This window comes from Drosophila sechellia, chromosome 3R (assembly GCF_004382195.2).
Source record: "Drosophila sechellia strain sech25 chromosome 3R, ASM438219v1, whole genome shotgun sequence".
Taxonomy (NCBI): domain Eukaryota; kingdom Metazoa; phylum Arthropoda; class Insecta; order Diptera; family Drosophilidae; genus Drosophila; species Drosophila sechellia.
Window position 1 is genome coordinate 17,397,796 of NC_045952.1, and position 21,763 is coordinate 17,419,558.

Genomic DNA, 21,763 nt, shown 5'->3' on the forward strand with positions numbered 1-21,763 from the left:
GTGGCTGAGCGGGTTTTGTTCTTATACACATGTGTGATTTATGACAGTCAGAGCTTAAGTGATGTCTGTATTTTGAAATAAATAATCCAACAGCAAGAGATTTTCGTTGCCAGAGTTAAATTAACTTAAAGTGCTAAGAAAGTTTTATATTTAATATAAAACATAAATTATTAACCCTGCAATTTACATGTTCTTAAACTTATTAGCATTCTTTAATGCCAGACAACTATATAATTATTTATAAGTTGTAGAATAGTACTGAAAGCGGAGCAATATTTAATTAAATCCCGGATGGCAATGAATTTTAGAGAGGGGCATTTTGCCGAATGTATTTCTCGGGCCATTTCATTGATTTTGGCTGCAATGATTGCCAACTTTGTCATTGCCAATTGAACCACTGCAGACATAAATCAGACAGGCCACAGGCTTCTGCAGTAGTTGCAGCTGCCGCCGGGGCAACCACAAAATGTCAGCCTTAAAAATGATCCGCTGCAGCTGCGACTTCCGTTGGCCATTAAGGTGAACGCTGTGTCCGGACCGTATAATTGTATTAAAGGTAGAAAAATTGCAGGTAGTTAAGCCAGGACACGATTGCCCTCTGCTCCAGCTGCTGCTCCGCCTCGCAGTCCTGTCTAATTGAATTTTTCTGCGCAACGCTCATTTATTAATCCGATTTCTATCGGCACAGAAATCCCCAAAACCCCGAGTCCTGTGGGGACATTGCAGTTGCCCCACCGAATTAATGGCATTCATTAGCCGCATTTAGATAGCCATCAAAACGAAATGGAAACGAAACTAAACTGAAAACGAAAGCTTAGCTAAGAAATACGAAAAGGGACTGCAGTTGCTTGGTATTCTTGCAGCATGTCTGCATTGCAGTTTATGAGGTATTTTATGCCTTGTGTAATGGCATTTCATTATTAAATGTTATTCTATTTTATATTTAAAAGTGCCTGGAATATCAAGTTTCCCACGCCTTTTACACCCATGATTGAATAGGAGCAATGGCTTTAGCTGTATATCCAATTAAATTGGGTCAAACTCTTGTACCACATATATGTATGACCGACTATCATTCTAGAGCTCCGCTTCTCTTTCTTTGCCTATTTGGACGCCTTTTAATTAGCATGTTTATTTGACTTTGCTGGCAAGCGGAAAGTTTTCTGGGGGACTAAAGGCTGAGCCTTCCTTTCGGGCACAAGTGGCGTATGTGTAATGCGAGTCTGTGTGTGTGGGTGGAGGAGCAGCTGCTTGTGCAAATGAGTTTTGTTTGATTAAACAAATTGCAAATGAGTTTCGGATTTTTTTCGGGCGTAGATGTTGTAGTTTCTGTTTTGTTCTGGGTAAATGTAAATAAACAAAGAATTGGGTAAGACATGCACTTGAATAAACTCTTATAAAACTAAGCAAACAGAAAGGCAAGAGGAGTAAACTGTAGTTAAATGCACAAATAAACGGCACATGCACTACTGTGTATGTGTGTGTGTGTGTGTGCGAGCTGTGCAAATGACAGTGAGTTATTTAAGAAATGCAATTTCAATTAAATATGCAAAATACTCAAAAGTCTAATTTAGACAATTCCCAATGCCGTCCGGGAAAGAGAAGAACGGCAGGCAACAATGCGCAGATACTTAAATATTTATATAACCAAAGGGACCGAGGGGCGTGGCAAAGAGAAAGCACGGCGGAGCGGTTGGGAGGCGAGGCTGCTGCAGCAACAAAAGTTTGTAATCAACAATTTGCATATTTGCTTTGGCAATGGCAAAAACTCGCTCTCTTCCAAGCCTCTCTCCTGCACCTTGCGCGCATTTCCCATTGTTCCTTCTCCTGGCGACTCCCACTTGTAATACCCAGTAATCGTATGTCTCAGGGGCGTATAGTGCTATTTGCAAATAATAAGATATTCAAAAACTACTCCGATCGAAGTAATATGCACTTAAGCACACAACAATTTAAATGGGCGCAGCTACTTGTGGGCCCAAAAAAGTATGCTACAGTTTAGTGCGATGCCGGGTATCCTGCAGTCTGAATGCTGTGCAACAATGGTTGCTCAGTTTTTTTTTTTGTTTTTATTTCTGCGTTGTTAACAGTAGTTAGTTGCAGTTGTAGTTGTTGCTACTGTACTTTACACAGTTGTTTGGCTGCTTTTTGCACGCTCTTAAGCATCGCGCGGGCATGAAACTTACTTCATTTGCGTTTATGTGATTTTCTGCTCTAATAACTTTAAGTAGAGTGAAAGGCTTACACCAACAATAAAAACTACATTACAATCATAATAATAATAATATAATGAAAAAAATAAGGATTAAACTCTCTGTCGACAATCCGTATAAAGCCGCCAACCCAAAAACCACTTCATTCCACTTCCGTGTGAACATTTTCCGTTTGCCCTCTTTGCAGCGTTAATTTTAATGTTAATTAATAGTGTCTAAGTAGCAGAAATGGCTTCATGGTGTGGTTGTGTTTGTGCAAGGTCCAATGTCAAGTGCCCATTTAACTTGAATTCCTAAAAAGTTAGTTTTTATTCTATAAAGCTTTTTGCAAATAGGGCGTTTCATTTGTATGTAATGTATAAATAATAAATTAATAATTATTGTTAAGTTATAAAGTAACTGAAATATAACCTTTTTATAATAAATAATATATGAACCAAAAATTTAAATGGTTATATTTTGAAAATGTTTTGAATGCAAAAAAGCATGGTTATACTTTAATACATCATAAATGAAGCCAAGTGCTTAGGATTCTGAAAACGTAGCTCTCATTGACTCAGCCGTACACTGAGGGCTTAAATTCGGCATTAGTAGCGAGGTTCTGCCACTAAGTAGTTGCTGCCACTGGGCGCCGCTAACTTACTCACTCGCCCAAGGGGGTCAAGGGGTCAAAACCAGCCGGTCGTTCCTCCATTCATTCGCTTGGCCATTCAGCGTTTGTTGGCTGGATAATTATGTTGTGCGTGCCAGATTTATGCGCAGACCCCCCTGGGGGCGCCTGGAAAAACTGCGAGTTCGGGCCCGAAAACGTAAACCCGCCCGGGATTAGAAGGTGCAAAGACGCCATTTTCGGTTGGAAGCCGCCGTCGCCATTGCCGCTGACGCTGCCATTGCCATGGCCATTGCCTATACTACCAATGCTGCTGCTGTTGCTTCTGCTGCTGCTGCATGTGTTGCAAATAAATTGACTGTCTGTGGCGATGAGCAAACAAAGCGGGCCTGGCCCAAAACCAACGACCCACTACCAGGTCCTGTCCATCGGCCATGGCCACTAAATAAGCAGGATCGTGTAGGTGCAAATGGATGTGCGAGGGTATTTGGTATGCGTGCCAGGGGCGCAGCTTCTAGGGGGCAGCTCACTGGCGGGCTCTACATTGATTTCGCATTCATTGGCTGATGAAGAGCTTATCGCTGTTTGGCTTTTGTCGTTTGTCGAGTGCGGTTAGCTGAGGTCTGCTCTAGGCCATTTAGCATTAAAGTGGTGGTTTCATTTCGCAATAATTAGCGTTAATAAGGATATGCTATCAATTCACTCAGGCTGGCTCTGTTTAATTTCTTTACTAACGCTAGACTCAGAAAATAGTATGTCTTGTGAATATTTTAATTAGTTTTTTACTGAATCATATCGACCATCTTTTAAATTCAAAGCTCTGCCCCTTTTGCCATTCAACTGCGACCCTGTCTCTTGAGTGAGTATCCGTGAAAGTCGCTTCAATATTCAATATTGCAGGCTCGTCCTGTGCGTGCGTGCCTTGAAATTAAATGTCGTTATAAGTAGGCATTTATATACAGTGTAAGACGGTCGCTATATGGAGCGAAACACTCTCACGTATGTAAGGCCATATCTTTGTGCCATGTCTGTGTGTGTATATGTGTGTGTGGGGGCGAGTTTTGTCTTTCAACACACAAAACAAATATTGAATGAGAAATAAACGCATGCTAAATAATACAGAATGCCCCCATCCTTAGACAACAACGCATTTGGCAGTCAGGCAGAGTTGATTCTAAAGAAAGCTGACGCTGTCATTAACTTCGATAGACTTTTATCTTTTTCTCGGCATTTGGCCCAGTAATTTGTTCTGTACAGTAATGATATATACAGATTCCATGCTATAAACAACTTTCTAAATATGATCAAAGATAAGAAAGCATTGTAAAGATAGCGAAATGTTATTTATCAGCACGTATATTTCTATATATGATAAAAAGCGGATAAAAATGGTTAAAAAATGAGTATTCAATCGTATTTGCGGTGTGTACTGCAGAAATTGATTGGAGTTTGAACTGTTATAACCAGAACTCCCGAAACCCATGACACTCATCTAATTATTCTCTCAATTATAAACCGAAACTCGAGCAGCACCACCCGTTTCGCCTTTGTGCGGCTGGCCGTCGCATTGAAAATTAGTGACATGGCGCATGCATTAGTTAGAGCTCGATGGCAGTCAATGGCAATGCAAATCATTGTCATTGCAGGGCGCAACCACATGCAATCCCCCTCATTCCCCTGGAGACTGGAGGAAACCCAATGGAAGGCCCCAGACCGTGGAAACCCCAACCCCGAAAACACAGAAACCGACGCTTTCCATGCAATTTCCGCACAAGTTTGTGGCTGCCGCGGACCCCAAGTCGTGTGCTGCAAGTGTAATGAGCTTTAATCATAATTGATTTAGTGTGTGAGCCCGGTTGACTGCCTTCCTGCCCCTGCTTGCCAGCCTGCCAGCCAGGCTGTCATCAATGCCAACCGATTTATGCGCTGCAATAAACTTGGCCGACAAATTATGACGACAGTCAGCAAGTCCGCCCAGATGCGCTGACTGCTGAGTTCATTTTTCAAACGGCCAAAAGTTGCGCCGCTTTGCAGCTCAACACTACTCGCTTATTGACTTATAGCCAAGCTGGGGGGCGGGGAAAAAAAGAAAGTAGTTTTAGCCTGCCACAAAAGCCAAAAGTTTTCGGCATCTACGCTTTGCCTTCTCTGTTCCTTTGCTGCGAGAGTGTATGCAAATATTCCAGGCAGGGAAAACTTTTACAATGGAAATGCGGGGCTTTTCACTTCGTCTCTCATCGTTGTGTGCTCTTAACAACTGTTTAAATCAATTGCAATATTGATATGGCCTCGTCGGATTTTGTGATGGATTTATTTAGCTGGAGGAAATCGAATGTTGCCTATAATAAAAAGGTGACTTGACTAATGCTGATGAGATTATACGAACATTGTATCGTTGAGTTGTCTAGATGGCTATATATTTAGAAGAAAAGGTGTGCTTCGGGGATTCCTGAAGAGAATCATTGGATTCCCAGGGAAATTCTAGAGCAATTAAATGAGCAATAGCTTGGGGGGCAATCCAAACAACGAACTAATTCTTGCTGAATGCCGGAGTTAAATTTCTCAAAACAGGGCCAAAATGGCCAAGCAAAAATCAAGGGAGACGATGGGGACCAGCCAAGACAATCATTTGTCAGCTGCAGCCCCACTGATTGGCCATTTAGTTATGCGCCTTCATAAAGATAAGCAAGCTGGTCCAAGTCACATTCGGATAAGTCTGGGGTAAAATGACACCAGCTTACGAGGACCACAAAAGAAGCACACTAAAAAATAATTACATAAGTACCAAATTATTTGTTTTAGTTTTAATACAACACTGTTAGGTCTGCACAATTGCAATATTTGATTCGAAATGCATGTTTCATTGTCGTTCTGAAAACTTCATAGAATTAATCAGATTCCTAATGCCAGATTTAGTTTGCTTTTGGTTTTTAATGTATTATTTTTCTGAGTGCACTCGAAGCAGCTGAATCTTGGCATTCATTAGCAGTGGTCGAGCTGCCAGCTGTCGCCCATGGTCCACGCTCCATGCTCCTGTCCTTAGGTTAGTTAGTGCGAAATGCAAATTTCCATGGCTGCACTTCACTAGCTTGAAGGCTCGAGATCCACTGGCCCGCTCGCTTCCATCTACATCTCCGTCCCAAAGTTCTTGACTTTGGCTTTTTGTTTGTTTAATAAATTTGCCTCGGCAAAGACAATTTTAAATTCTTCTAGCAATTGGGAAACAGCAGCCACAGCTACAGCTCGGCAGCTACACAGCCACAGCCACAGAGTCACAGCCACAGCCCAAGGGCAGCCGGAGATGCCGTAGATGCCGGAGATGATGGGGGTAGCCGGAGTGTTGGAGGACAGGATTTGGGTCCAAAGCGGATGCAACCCCATTACCGAGGGCCGAGGACAAAGGAAACCAATTAACAGACGCCATTGTTTCACTTGGTAATTCAACTAAATTGCATGGCATTGCAGCTGTAAGCAAATCTACCGGTGCTCCAGCTTCCTTCCACGGCCCCTCCATAACCTCGCCCCTCTGTTACCATCGCCATTCAGGAGTTCTCATTCAGGTTTCGGGCTGGCTTATTGGTACAACATTGCCGGCAATGTGTGCCACTGCCGGACGTGTAGGTGGTGCCAGTAGTCGGTAGATGTTGAGTACTGAAAGATAACTGGCAGCGGTAGCGAGTGGAAACAAATGAGTTGGAAGAGAATTAGAATGGAGCATTGTGAAGAAAGCGTAGTGTTACTTTCGTGGTCTCAGCTTCCATTTGATTTTCGGTCGAAGCCGGCAGAAGGATATTGCGGAGAATTGCCACAAAGGCTCTGCCTTAGCTGATTAAAACCTTTTTGGGGAATTGTTTTGCTTTCTTAGGCAGTGGGAACAAAAATCCCTATGGAAATTACGATTTTCGACCACTTTTGAAAATTTTTGTGAGCATTTTGCGATATCTCCAACTCAAAAGTCGGCCTAAATGTCGGCTTAAATATCATGATTTTTCCCAAGGCACAGAAAAGGCGCGATGCATGCTTCATTCCGTGGCAAACGGAATTATTCCATCAGCTTTAAGTGCTGGGCCTATTTTTAAGTTTTATATAATTGCTCTGTCTGTATTGTAAAAGGGTTATCGCTGTTTCTGTAAACTGAACGCTTTAAGTTAATATAGCAAAATGTAATTGCATTTGAAGAAATTTCGTTTAGTTTTAATACCTGTTAACTTTTTATTGACGTGGCTTTTAAAATAATAGTTTAATAGATTATATTCAATTGTTTGTTGGGCTATCATTGCTCCCAGCCTTAAATAAGTAGTGAGCTAAAATTTCAAAGCGGAAGCTTAACGTTTTTTCCTTAGTTGGTAAGCGAAAATAAAGCCGAAAAACTAATGCCGAATCTCCACCCGCAGCCGCAGACAGCAACTGGTAACGAGCAACTTTTCATTAGCATTTCGTATAACAAATTCTGGTAATTTTCCCCCCTCCCGCCAACGAAAGTGCCACGTCCGCACGCACATGCCGCTGCCGCCCTAAGCGGGAGTCCTGGCGTCCTGGAAGCCAAGTGCATTGTGAGCGGGGCAAACATTTTCATTGGTTTTCCTTTTTGGGGGAGGAGAGCAAAGAAGTGGGAGTGGATTGGTTGGGGGCGCATTTGAAGCGCGTCGAAAATGAATTTGCCCAGCGAGCGATCGAAAGCGGTTGCCTGCCTGGATGATTATCCTGTGCAAGTGTTTCTGCCCCTGTGTGGGTGTGGCTATTTGTGTGTGTGTGTGCGTCTCTGTGCCTGTTTGCCAGGATAAACGACGTAATCCACACGAAATGGAACTTTTCACATTTAACTGCTGCCGCTTCTCTGCTTTTCCATGCTGCACGTTGGCTACGAAAGGTGGGGGAAAATGGAAAATCCGCAAGGGCAAGGGAAAAGTTTGGGAGGTGGTCGGTCAGGCAACTGGAAAACTTGGCCGGTAAAGAGTGAGAAGTGCGCGGCTTGATAATGAAAACTTGAATCATTGTAGGCAAACTGCATTGCCTGGACGGTCATCAAAATCCTGACAACTAGGCGAATGCGCAATGTTCTTGCAAAGGACTTATGAATTGAAGTTCAAGACTTTTCCACTTAAATAAGATGCTGGATACTAGGATTTTGTTTAGTATTTGGTTTCACTATATATTGAACTGCATGTTAATTACTGAAATGCTTCCCATGCCTTCAAAATAAATTGAATAAATTTTGAAAGTGAGAAAACCTTGTCAAACTATCGAGTAATGCAGGCGAGTCATCTGGCCAAAAGGACAAAACGATCACTTGCTGGATTCCGTCCTTAGACTCTATATCTCTCTCTTTCTAGACTGTCGCTCTCTTGCTCGCGCTGCCTGCGTGTAAAGTGTTTTCGTTTCGTTTTCGTGGTCCGATGCGTGCCAAATCTATGAGAGCGTGCAATGGCCGCAAAAAGTTGCCGGACAGAATGAGGATGCCTGGCTGAAGTTGGGCACGCACTGCGAAAAGAGACCCAAACAATTTGTATAATACTTAACTCACAAAATTGTATTTTACTAGTTGGCTTAAATGTCAATAAAATGAAGGATTCGCCAAGAAACGTAATTTAAATGTTTGATCAAGACCCAAATACGACGATGATGTTGCTGGAAAATGAAAAATGGCCAGAACATCATAATCTTAGGGCAAAGGCAACATAATTCCCATAACACATATCAAACAACTGTGGTCTTGAGTTGTCCTGATTTTTTTTCAGTGTGCAGCTGGGAAGGGAATACCTACTGACGATGGTGGGATGCCGTTGATGCTGATGCGATGGAGGCTGAGGCATGGATGGCGATGGGGACACTCGCTGGCCATTGCCTGCGTCAACCTTTAGTAGCCTTTTGATGACTTTTTGCCGGCGTTGCTGCTGGAGCTGCCGACGTCGTCGTTGCTGTTGTTGTTGCTCCTGATGATGCTACTGCTACTGGAGATGCTGTTGTTGTTGGAACCGCAATTTTCTTGTTGTAGTAACACGCCCCATTGTTCTTGTTGCTGCTGTTGCCGCTGTCGTTGATGGCGTTCAAATGAAAACTTTTCCAATTATTGCGGTGAGCCAAGAGGCAAGGAGCCTGAGACAACAGGCGGGCGTAAAAAGAGCAAAAAAAAAGAAAGGGAATCCCGGCTGAAAGAAAAATCATGGGGCAGACAAACAAGTAAATGAGCATCAAATCGAACTCGTGCGGCGCATAATGAGTGTTCAGTTCACTTCGAATTGGTTTGGCTTCGTCTCTTTTTGTGTTTTCCCCCGTTCTTAGGCTACCCAACATTGGAGTGCCGCCCTGGTCATTAATCTAATTTGATGTTTCAAGCCGCCTACGGGCTGGTAAAATTTAAAATGATAACTCAACCGGCCTTTCGGGGTCCAAGGTGTATATCGATCAAAGCGTTCGTTTCGTTTGAAGCCCATCCGTTAATGATGATGACGCCCAGACAATGATGGTACAACAACAATGACACCCACTAAGCTGCGGCACGCCTCATGACAATGGAAGTGACGCCATATTGTTTTCAGTGACCTAGTCATTCTTCATACTCTTTAGTTTTGGGATCACATTAAGGGGTTTTTATCTATCAGATCCAAGAGGAAATATATTTTAATTAAATATTATCGTATTATTATATTCTGAATAATATCTCAGCGTTATAGTATAATATACTTGCACTAGAGCTTTTTCCAGTTGTTTCAGAACTTACATTTCAAGGGTATAGTGAGCTTCCATACGGAAAACTCGAAATATTAGTAATATTTTTGCTTTTGTCGTTTACCGCCTGGCGTTCCCCAATGATGACAATGTGTTTTCTTCTTCTCGATTTTCCTGTGGGTGGAGTTGGTGGTTTTGGTGGTGTGGGATCGATGGGCTTAACAAAAGGAAAAGCGGAAATAATTTTGTTTGCACGCGGAAGTTTTTTGTTGTTTAGCTCTGGGTTAAATCCTTTTTGCTTAACTAAATCACCAAATTGATTAATAATTGTCGTCATCGTCATTGGCGTCCGTGACTCTTTGTTTATATCAAAGTTTAATTAAAGTTTAAGCGTTTGTTGCATTAGCATTGCCCAGCCAGCTTTCCGAGCCTTTCTTTTACTTATTTTGACGGTTTCGCGGGAAATCTTTTTTTTGCGGCTGGTGTATGTGTCGATTAATTACGCGTCTCGTCTGCGCCATTGTTGCAAAGTTTAATTAGTTTCGTTTTTAATTGACAGTTGAAAAAGTTCAGGCAGCCTGCCGCTTGTCAAATCGATGGAAGCGGGACGTTAATAGTTCTGGGAAATCGGGGCCACCACGGTATTAGTTTCCGCTGGCGAAATTCCCTTCAAATTGGCAAGGGAAGAGTGCGAGCATTACTTATTTTTTCTTGACTGGAGTTCAATGAAACTAGATTCAGTTTCAGAAATATTTAATGGTGCTCAAGTGTAAAGCGTATAGAATATAATAAAACATGTTTAAGGCTACAATTTCAAGTCTCTTTTCAATTAATTTTCGGCCCTCGAAAAAATCACAGACATAGCCAAGTTAACGCATTTGCATTTAAAAAGTCGACGAAACAAGCAGTTACACTTTGTCTTAATTGTTTCGGCCGACAGGCCTTCCATCTTGGAAAAGCCCAAACCACTCCTGTCGTTAGCCAGGGACTTAAATGGTAAGGGCTTCCGTTCCAGCTCCTAGTGTATTTTCACTTTTGTGGCTCCTACTGTTTCAGCTTTGGCAGTTGGCCGTAACTGTTTCTTGTTGCGTAAATCAACAGTCGCAATGTTGTGTTAATGTTGGCTATACGTTTGCCCCCTTCGCTCATGTGTGTGTCAGTGAATGTCCTGTCATTTGTTGACCAAATAACTACATGGCCAGCAATTTGTATTTGTTTTACTTTTGTCAAGTGCTGAGTCCTGTCCGGCTTTGCCAGCTCTCCAGCATTTGCTGCACGCACCGAAGACAAAAAGCAAAGGACTCAACTAATTTCATATTAAAACATCGTTTTGCATGCAGGAACACAAGCAGCAGCATCAGCAGTCCAAGTGCCATGGCACCACTCCACAAGCGTTTCTAATGAATTTGATGTCCTGGCCGAAAAATTCCATGCCCTTTTTGGCCAGTGATTGTATGTATGTGATTGTGTGTCGGCCGAGAAGGGGGTCACATAATTGTCGTCCTCATTCCAGCCAAGCTGTCAGGAGACAATGGGGCCAACAATGCAATTAACATTTATGGGATTTTTTAGACATCTCCAGCTGAAACCATTTTAACTCCGGAGGCCGTCCAAAATCAAAGTCGATTCGATAATCCAATGAGTTGGCATTTCATTTCGTTTCTCCTCCTGTTCGTCTCTCAAACGATCCATAATAAATTGCAAATAAATAGACAGTGAAAGTGAATTACAAATGAGCCGTGTCCAGCGAAGCGGAACAAAAAAAAAAGGGACACCAAAGCAGCCGACAAGCCCCGAATTATCGAAAATTTTTACTCATTATAGGCCCAGAAGGGCGGACCATAAATTTATGTTCTGTCCCTTTTCGTTGTGACCAGGAAATTGCCCAGGCCAACAGGCTGAAGTCAAGGATGATGCACTGTCATGGCTTTTTTAAGCAATCAAAAAGAAAATCATTTACAAGATATGAAGGACATTCTATAAATTTAATTTGTTTGGGTAAAGGATTTTAACATAGGTAGTAGCAATATTTTATCTCCATCTTCTATTATCTCCATAGATGATTACCAATTATTACACTGAATCAGTTATGCTACTATTGATAAAGAAGAGTGATTATAAAGTTGAAGTAGATAGAGTATTTGTTTAAGTGCATTGACTTCGTCCATAGATCCATTGAAGCGCTCCTAATCAATAGGAGAAATTCCATAACAGATACTCAAGCACACATATATGAAGGAGAAGGCCAAGTCTGATTCTGGCCTAGGTCATGTGCGAGTATTTGCGTTTGGCTATTTCCAAATGTTGCTCGTCCTCGATGGGCAATGTAATAAGGCTTTGGCCGCATCATCTGTCTACGGCATTCCGCCCACATGAACCTCTAGTCCTTTGGCCCTCGAATCGGATGCGAAAACGGACCGTAGCCGATGATTGAAGCAGTGAATAAATCACGAGTCCAGTGGTGGCATGGATTTGCCAGAGAACGTGGAGTGTTGAAGGCGTTTGGCCGATGAAAATTTCATATGACATTGGTTTTCAGTAATTAATGAGTAGGCATGTGGAGTTATTTATACAAGCTGGAGTTTGAAATTAATAAAATAGTAGCATATTTAAAGCATTTTTTCATATTTAATTTAATGTTTGGTTGATTCGATGTATAATTTTCCATAACCCCATTAGTGATTAAGCGTGATCATTCATTTATTCCATGCCTGCCTGCGTTTTCCTGGAGAACATGCATTTTCAATCGGATTTCCGTTGGCTTTGTCGCTCGCCTTGATTTCTCATTTATCGACTTTCCACTTTAGTTGAGCGCGTCCGAAGCCGTTGGATTGACCAGACAGTTGGCATCGTGTTTCATAGGTGCCACGCCGCCCGGCAGAGCCGCCCACTTTGCGGTCGAGTCGGGGCATCATTATTATGCCATGCACAGTTATGTGCCTGACCCGAACGGAAAAATATGTAAAAAGGCCGCGCAAAAATCCTTTTCCATTTTTTCATACTTGCCTTGTACGCTAGCCCAAAATTTGACATATAAAATTCAACTTTTGGGTGGAATTTTTGAGTCCATCTGGGTGGCAGCTGACAAGGGGTAGTGGTGGGTGGCGAAGGTCGCTATAAGTGTGTGAGTGTGTGTGTGCGTGTGTGTGAGTGCCTAATGTCAACTTTTGGGGCACCGCCCTGGCAGCAGCTCAATTTCGCTTTATGTTAATTTAAACATGTGCCGCTATGCGCATAAAATATGAACTCAACCTCTCGTTTAGCTTGCTCTTGGATTTGCTCTGTTTTTGTTGTTACGTTTTTTTTTTATGCAAGACTCCCCTCCCCCCACCGCGCATAAAGGATATCCAGAGTGTCCGAGTTGCTTTTTAGTCCTGGCCTTGCTATTTGTTCATTGTAGTTTCGGGTCAAGTTAGTTTTACTTTCGGTGCGAGAGAGTGTGTGCCCAAAGATTTTCCTTTCCTCGTGCTCCTTTCACCGTGGGCGTACGTCGGGGAAGAGGGCGTGGCACGTCTGGCATGTGTGGCCAAGTGATTTGTATCTGTGTGCTGGTCATTTGTTTGCCTGTGTGTGAGTGTGTACATCTCTCTGATTTCTTCTTGTTGATTTTTATGTTAGCATACTTTTTTTCCCCGGGTCAGTATAAGTCTGAAAAACAAGGCTCCCATATTTTTGTTGTTTTTCCTGCCGAGGTGCTGTAATGGGTCTTATTTCATAAATTTTATATACTGCATGTGCGCAAGCTGAAACAATTCAATTTGTTCGGGCTTATTGGAAAGGTAAAATTTAAGGGGAAGTTTTAAATGCTTAGAATTTCGTTATATTGAATCTTTAAATTTATTTCAGTTTTACCATTAAATTATATATTATTTATTTTATAGAAAGTCCGCTTTTGCAGGACATCTAAGAGTCGTCAATGTCCTTCAGTTATGACCAACTCATAGACAATTTCTTTTTCATTTGTGGGATAAACATGGTATTAGAGTTTGTTCTTCCGAACATCCGCCCCACAATCCCTTGACCTTGAAGCAAATGATGTTTGCCTTCACGATTTTCGGTTGCCTTTTATTTACCTTGTCTAATTTTTGCCATTACACATGAGCTAGAAATTTACATTTTTCATTCGGCTTTGTTTGTTTGGGTTATCTTTTGTGGTGCAGATGTACATATGTGCCATTTACGTAAATTTAAATGCAAAGTGCATACAATTTTCTGTTTGTGTATGCTTGTAGGTAATGCTCAAAGGACCTTCTCGTTTTCTATTTCATCTTCTAATTATGAGTGTTTTAATTAAACGCTTAGGTTAAAAGCATTTTTGCCCGCAAAAGGTTGCGCTTTAATTAAAATTTTTTCCAAGAAATCAAAGGCTCCGGACTTGCGGGCTAATCTATCTGGGAAAATGTTTAAAAGGGCATGGGAAAATTGTCGTGTCCTCGGCACATTTGTCAATTTATATTGCTCTCGCTGCCGCCTCGTCCCGCTGAAAATTTTTCGCTGCTCGTGGGCATTTATCAAAGCAATTGCCATAAATTTGCAAGTGCCCCAGCAGATTAACAGTCGAAATAGGCTATCTCCACTGCTCCACGGCCGTTGCTGCCCCACTGTCGAAACAACAATTTGTGGCAAACAAAATGCAAAATTAACTGCACTTCGCAGAGCCCATCCACCATCCACCAAGCGACTGTGTGTGTATGTAGAGGATATTTGACCCTATCTCCCAAATGCGAGCAACGTGCACCACTTAAAACTTTCCCCCCACTTAACTCACCCCCTGCAATCGCCCACCCCCTGGTGACGGACACAAACACACTCGCACTCAATCTCACACTAAGCACGCACACAATGACCGGCTTTGAACAGGGCTAATTGTATTGGTAATGCGCATGAAAGCTTTTGATTATGGCCGCCATCGTGAGTCGCCAATCTCTTCCGTCGCCTCTCGAAACTCCCATTCCATCTCTGATTAGCTTTTACAAATTGCAACAGTGTCATTTGTTACACACACACACACACTCAAACACACACATACACACGCAGCAATAACAACAGCAGTGCATGGTGCATTTAATTTATTTGCAGTTCAACGGAATAGAACACAGGCAGAAGTACACAATCGCAACACCACGGCAACAACAATGACTCATTGTCGTGTGCGTATTATTGGCTTAGTGCCAAAAAAGTGTCAATGCATAAAATATTTATGGCCTGACCAGGACAAACATAAACGAACGATTGCAATAGCCGCCCGGCGAAACGACCACCCACAATTTGCACCTTCCGCCCAGCGATTTTCACTTAGATCTGACTGCCAATTGACATTGAAAGCGGGGAGATAAAATGAAATTAGGCGTGCTGTATTGAAATTTAATAGCTATATCAATTAAAGCTCGAATAAAATATTTACTTTGCATATAACTACATTTTTGGAAAATGTTACCGACTGATTTTAAACTATTAAAGCTGTCGGAAGCAGCTCAATAAGGCAAGCTGTAAGGCAAACTGTTATCTTGAAGCAATTGCCTTGTCACAGCTCAATGGCAATTAAACAACTTCTACACTATGCATTGGAACTTCCAATTTTGCTAAATAAACAAACTTTGCACAAGACAAACAAAGTGACAGAGGGACGAAAAATGGCAAACTGTTTGCTGCTCCTGCTGCACTTCTTCTGCAGTTTCTCCGGTGGAAGAACAACATTTAAAATGCTCGGCTCCTGCCCATCTCGACTCTTCTCTCCTCAGAAAGGACTGCTAATCAACGACCAGGGACCCAAACGGCTGCCATTTATCTCAGCCTTTTTTCGGGGCGATGCAATGCCAAAGTTTTGTTCTCGTTTCTGTCGAAACCTTCTGCACTACACTCCACGTCTCTTCAGTTTTTTTTTTTTTTTTGTATCTCAAGTTAATCGATTTAATTGAAGACTGCAACGGGATGTAAGGAAAAGTTGTGCTCCAGTCTGCCATGTTATTTCAGTTTATTTACAATTGAAATTATCCCAAAGGAAGCGGAAATGTGCACAGGAGAAAATTGAAACTATCGCTCTCGAGTTTCCCAATCAGTTTCTTTATTAATAAACACAAGTTGTCTTATTATCAACTGCATCAGTGTATTTTTAATAATTTAGTAGTGAATAGAATAAATCTACATTTTCCGATTCAATAATAGATATGAAGTGTGTACAGCTAACAGTTATGTGAGACTTTATTTAGACTTTAATTTGTGATCAATTTAATTTGTACTGATATCGGTTTTTTTTTTTTTTGATAATCCGACATGTTTAAGGTTTTTCTCTCCATTATATAACACACCTGGCAAGAAACAATCAGCTGCCGGATATTTTGGAAGCGATTGATGCCGTCCGTTGGGAAAAGCAGAAGCATTCGGCGGCTGATGAAGCATCCTCTCATCCTGGCTGCGTTGAAAGGTGCACGAAATGGCGCACTTTCCCAGATAAAACCGACGGTGCAGTTGGTGTGGGTGGTGTCCTGGGGTTCTGGGATTCGGTGGTGTTGCTCCTCCGCCAAATGTAAATAACTAAGCCGCCGGCAAGGTTGTGTCCGACCCACTGAAGACGTGTAGCAGTCGTAAATAGTTTTTGCCTGCGAGTGAAGAGTAAACACATTTAGTTTGAGTGCAAATCGAGTTTGAATTTGCTTAAAGGTGCACAGCGCGTCAGTTTCCAGTTCCCCCTGGACCCGTGATTCATGCTTGGTTGAGCTGCCAGTTCCGCTGTGGAAATGGAGCAAGAATTGCACTTGCCGGCAGCAACTAACTAGATTTGCCAAATGCATTAAGCGTGAGCAAAAACAGGAAAAATATATTTAACTCTGGCCAAAAGCGCACAAGGTGGTTCTTTTGAAGGTGCATATGGGGATGTTAAAACAGGGGAATTTCAAATGTAATTGCATTCTAAAAAGGACAAGATAAAAGCATTTCGCTTGAATTATTCCCCTAATTAATCGAGTTGTTGCAAACGGAATATAAGTATTTTATATTCCGTCTGAATAGTTTTCAAAATTAATCAATCCACCCGTTTTATGCCAACTTTTTCTTTTGTCAGTGCCTTGTGTAGAGAAGTCCTATTAAATGGCATAATGTCATCTGTCTGCCGTGTACTCCTGCATTTACGTTTTTTGTTTGTTTTTTTTTTTTCTGCCATTTCCAAAGCTGAACAATTCAATTAAATACTCTGCGAAATTATATTTCCATTGCACGCCGCGAGAAGTTTTGTTGCATATTGCCAGTGACAGTGGCAGTTGGCAACTAAAATAGAACTAATTCCATATGCCTTGTAGCCAATTGCCAAAGAGACAGAGTGGAGCAGAAGAGGATGGCGGGAACAATGGAGCTGTGGAGCTGTGGAGGTCCTGGCAAATAGCTGCCCAACTTATGACATGAAAATAATGTGGGCGAAACAATGAATTATGCACTTGGAAATAAGTTTGGAGCAGCGGCAGCGGCTAAATTGGGACGCGCGACGATGCGGTGTGGCCAACAAAACCAGTTGGCAAATCACTCATAAATGGCCCGAAAGCGGGGGCTCATGGCTGGTCATGGTTGCAGCTTGCCGCTTGCTGCTTGCAACTTGCGACTTGCAACCATGGGCTGCACCGAAAACTGGGCAAACTTTTCGGGCTGGCAAATGTGTGGCAGACAAGGGCACCAACAATATTCGGTTCCATAAAATGTTGCCAAATGCAAAATGCGTGCATGGGGCTCATAATAATTCATAAGCAACATTTTGCGATGGCATAGGAGCTTTTCCGCTCACCCCTCCATTCTGTTCACTTGCCACTACGCGAATTTGCTTGCGTGTGCTTGTGTGTGTGTGTGTGGCGCGTTATATTGCACAATAAACGCGTTAAGTTGAAAGTAATGCATCAACGTTTTGTGCGCGCCCCAAAAATGCAGCCGGAAATAACACTAGCCTGCATAAACGATTCTACAAAGCAAAGTACAATTTTTTTTATATTTTTTAACAAATTTTTTAAGAATATCAAAGGTACTAAAAATAGTACTCCTTGTCTAAGAAGTTGTTTTAAATTTAAAACAGAACATTTAGTCGCTTTCCCAGCTGTGTAGTCTAGTGTCGTGGCAAGAACACCAGCCACACGCGCAGCGGCAACAATGCGGAGTATGTGCCTCCATATGTTGCCATCAGACAGACTGACAAGGATGGAGTGAACATAGGCAACTGGATGAGGGCACCAAAGCTTTTGAAAGATGAAGGAGCAAATGAGGTTGCAACAGCGGACGTGGAAACTGAAGCCAAATGCAGCCAGGGAAAATGAAGTGAAGTGAATTGCGAGGCGAGGCAAGGCGATGCAGACATGAATATGTTTGCCAGGCAGCGACTTTAAGTAGTTGCCACCGATCTGCGGATTAAGTAGTGAAAGGTGCTTCAGAAATGAGAAAGTCGAGCTGCAGGCGATTGGATAGACACATCTGAAATGCTTAATGGGATTAAGTTATTAAATGTATATTTTGTTTAAGTACCACATTTAACATTTAATACTTATTGCAAAAGTTTTAATCTGACACGTTATTGACATCTTGCATTTTGGTTGATAAGCAATTAACGATTTTCCCCCAATTAAATTAATTAATTCATTTATTGTTTTCCTTAGCGATTGTATTCAGCAAAGGGTGTTTGTGTATTTGTATTTACATAATTTATTTTCGTATTCAGCTCATCATGGTTTATTGTTCGTTGAAGAATTCTGTAACATATTTTGTACAGAAAAGTTACATTAAGTTTTTAATAATATTAAAGATATTATAGTGCATTGTAGTGAAAATTTTACTTCTTTTTGCAAAACAATTGTGCTCTCATTAAAATTGTACTATTGATTTCCAACTCAATTTAGTGACTGTTTTGGTAATTTTCAAACTTCACTTGAAACAATAGCAATAATATTTTGGCCGGCAGCATGAAAGTAAAATTATAATTAATATATCCATCATTAAGCTCCCGCTGACGCTGCAGTGACTTTTCCCGCTGGTTTTTTCCTCTGTTCTTTATTTTCCTTACTGGCAGTCCACTGGTGTCGCGAACAGGCAGTGCCACGCCCCCCTGCAGTGTTAATAAAATGCGTGAAATTTCCATAGCCAGCTTGGGGGCGTTTATGCATCAGATGTGTTATGAATTTCAATGCAGCGCCAGGAAAAAATATAGACCGAGTTCGAACTGAAAAATTGCACTAAAAAGAAAAAACATAAAACAGCCAGTAACTGTGGCTTACTGGCACTGAGTGCGTTTCTGGTTTTTCCTTTTGTTGTCGAGTGAAAGTCGTTCTCCACTTTTCGGGGGCAAGCGAAGTCCTTTACGCTGTCGCTGACATTTCACATTACGTAAACGTATTTATGCAAATGTGCTGCGAGTCCTGTTTGCTACGTGTTTGAGTCCTGGCACTCCTTTCTTTTGCATGCATTTTAAATGACTCGGATATCAATTTTGACATATCACTTGACAGCTTAAAAAGGTTTATGTATTTATACAAACGAACTCGCCAACCTGACAGACCCCTATTTTGCTCTCGCTCTTGTACATTAGTGCGGGAATTTTTTCATAATAAAAAAAGCAGATTTTAAATTTATTGCTTCATTAAAGCTTAATACCCAACGGCATGAGTGTGCGTATTCGTTTTATTCATGTATCAGGTGAAATATTCAGGAACCGACTTACTTTTTGTTCCTCATTTTTTGTTACTTTCTCGCCGGTTAAACAGTGTTTTGGGTTCTGTGTTTTAAGGCGCCTTTAAAACATTTGAAAGTCATCCAGCTTAAGTGGCAATATTTTATTGTTAGCGCCAGCGATTTGGCCATTTGTTTAGGTGTTGCAAAATTAATACATATGTTATTTAAATTTTTTGTTGCCCGGCAAATATATTGAATAAAATTGCCCCGAAAATGTGCATGTAAAATGCATGTTACGCAAAATGTTATTAAAATGTAAACAATTTTAGCCCAAAAAATGTGAATGCCAGCCAGAATTCGTTGATTTGGCCTGCATTATTAATGCTTTAAAGGAGCCACTTTAAAGTGGCATAGAATTCAAGTTGTTGGCTAAGGGCAAAGTTAATCATAATGCTAGACTGACGACGGGGATGGTGCGGTCAATCCATTAGTTTCGCCCACAAACTCAAGTCGGGAAGTCAGAGTAAATAATTAAATTTGCTGCGTAAATAAAACTTGGAGGGTCCGCCAAAATGGCCAAAAATGTACGAACCAGAAGCTCGAGGAACGAGCCACTTGAACAGCTTGTCTACAATGTCAAAGGCAGGCCATCGGCCTTCTCTCATCCGACTTTCTCCACTCACTCTTAGCCCAACCCCCTATTCACCCCCTTTTGACTGTCAGTTACTCCGATTGTGGAGCTGCTTTCATTTGGCATTCAGTGAAATTGCTTTTATTAGCGTATAAATCAACAGTGCAAAAATTGTAGCATACTATCCGGCATGCCGGCGTTTAAATTAAATTTATGCGCCATTTCGACTTGTTTACAAGTTGTTTGGCTAGAACAGCATGGCCGAAGACAAAAGCTCGCTAGAAAATGGAGAAACAACAGCCAATCGTCGTGTGCCGATTCACTCTTGAAAAGTGCATGAAAGAACGAGCTTAACGACTGTTCCAACGACCGAGGGTCCCGATACTCGCGCCGTTGCCCATTATTATGCCCCGAACATAATAATAAAACTATAAATTAAATTAACTCATAAAAATTCCGTGTGCATAAGAAGGCAAAGACCCTGCCACCACCACCGTAGAGCGTCCGAAAGCCGAATAATAACTTCGTTTTTGTTGCAGTCCGCCCAAGAAACCAAAGTGGGTGGCCATTGGGGGCGGCCATCTATCTATCTGTCTATCCGGGGCGATGTCAGTCTCAGGCTGCTGCGTTGTCCAAAAACTGCCCGCCAGAGACTGTTCGCCACTCGTTCCCTTAACCTGCCCTCTGACCTCTTCCGCACTGAAAGAAATAATGCATATTATGTGTAAGGGAAGTATATTTATAAATAGAATGCAGCCTTTCTACGATCTTCTTAGGAATTTGTTATTCAAAAAGTGAAATAATTAGGACAGAGATTAATATCTTATTCTGATACTAACATTCTGGTAATTATATCCACTCTTCCAAACAATTCTGTTCAAATTTCAGGATATTTAATTTGCCAACAATTTTTTTGGTCAGTGATGTCTAACATTTTTCCACTTGCCCATTCTGCACTCGGTCTTGCTCGCATTTTATGGGGCATACATATAGGCGCTTTGGCTTGTAAGTAGCATGTAAGTCGGATGATTTAAATTCTTGTGAGCACACCGAAAGCGAACGATGCTGGTGGATGCCTTTTCGGTGCGATATATAAAGCGTCAGCGCGCATATTTGATTTGATTTCATTGCCAGAACTGAGACTGGAACTGCCCAGTAGGCCATTCCATTGAAGAGGACGCGACGTGCCTGTAAATATTTATTAATGCTGGGGAAGTTACCATTCGGCTCGGATTCGCAGCATTCAATGCGATGATGATTCTTCAGTGGCTTTGATTTTTATTGAGCTCAGTTTGAAAATGATTGTGTGCGGTAGCCGGCCTACGAGATTTTATTTCAAATTTTAATCATCTCAATGGGGTAGCAAACAATGGAAATTGATTTTACTTCCATCTATTGTTTATGTTCGCTTTTGATTTGAAAATGGTCTAATTTACTGTGAAACAGTTTTGGAAATCCAATGGGCAGTAATTTTATCAATACTTATCTGGTAATTTCTCATTAAAATTACGATAATTTTCATTTCATAACTTAGGCTTAAGCTACTTTAAGCTCTTCTGAATCCTTTTCTTAGTTGGGCTTTCAGCCAATGCTTTCTCCAGATTTTCAATAATTAAATACTTAATACGATTTCTCAAATGAAGTTGTATCAATTCATATTGCCTTCGCTCGAAGACTTTCTTCCACTTGGCAACGCGTTTCTTGATCCGAATGATTTTCACATGTTTCTTGGGTTTATGCTTGCTAATAAAGCCGATTTCGCGCCATGGATTGTTCATTGCTTAATAGGCTTAAAACTTGAATTTTGTAACAATGCCAGAACCAAATTCAATATTGATTGCTAAATCAAAACCGAATGTAATAAACTTCAGTTAGGGCCCAAACAAAGCGCCCGGTCCAACAATAACAACAATGAACGCATTCAGCTGCGGAGCAAGAGGCTGTGATGATGACGTTTAAAGCAATTACAAGGGAAACCAAGCCAAAGTCCACGCCCACTGCCGC

The 21,763-nt window shown here is 41.6% G+C and overlaps 1 protein-coding gene across 1 annotated transcript; it reads right to left on the minus strand.

Moving 5' to 3' along the window:
• Positions 1–21,300: 21,300 nt before the first annotated feature.
• LOC116801775 lies at positions 21,301–21,560 on the minus strand. Its single transcript, XM_032723227.1, has one exon. The coding sequence runs from the start codon at positions 21,535–21,537 to the stop codon at positions 21,301–21,303; it is 237 nt and encodes a 78-aa protein (XP_032579118.1). The 5' UTR covers positions 21,538–21,560.
• Between the last annotated feature and the right edge of the window lie 203 nt (positions 21,561–21,763).

Bases quoted from the DNA above. Each gene is read 5' to 3' on its own strand.
- LOC116801775 (XM_032723227.1), bottom strand. From the start codon at position 21,537: ATGAACAATCCATGGCGCGAAATCGGCTTTATTAGCAAGCATAAACCC.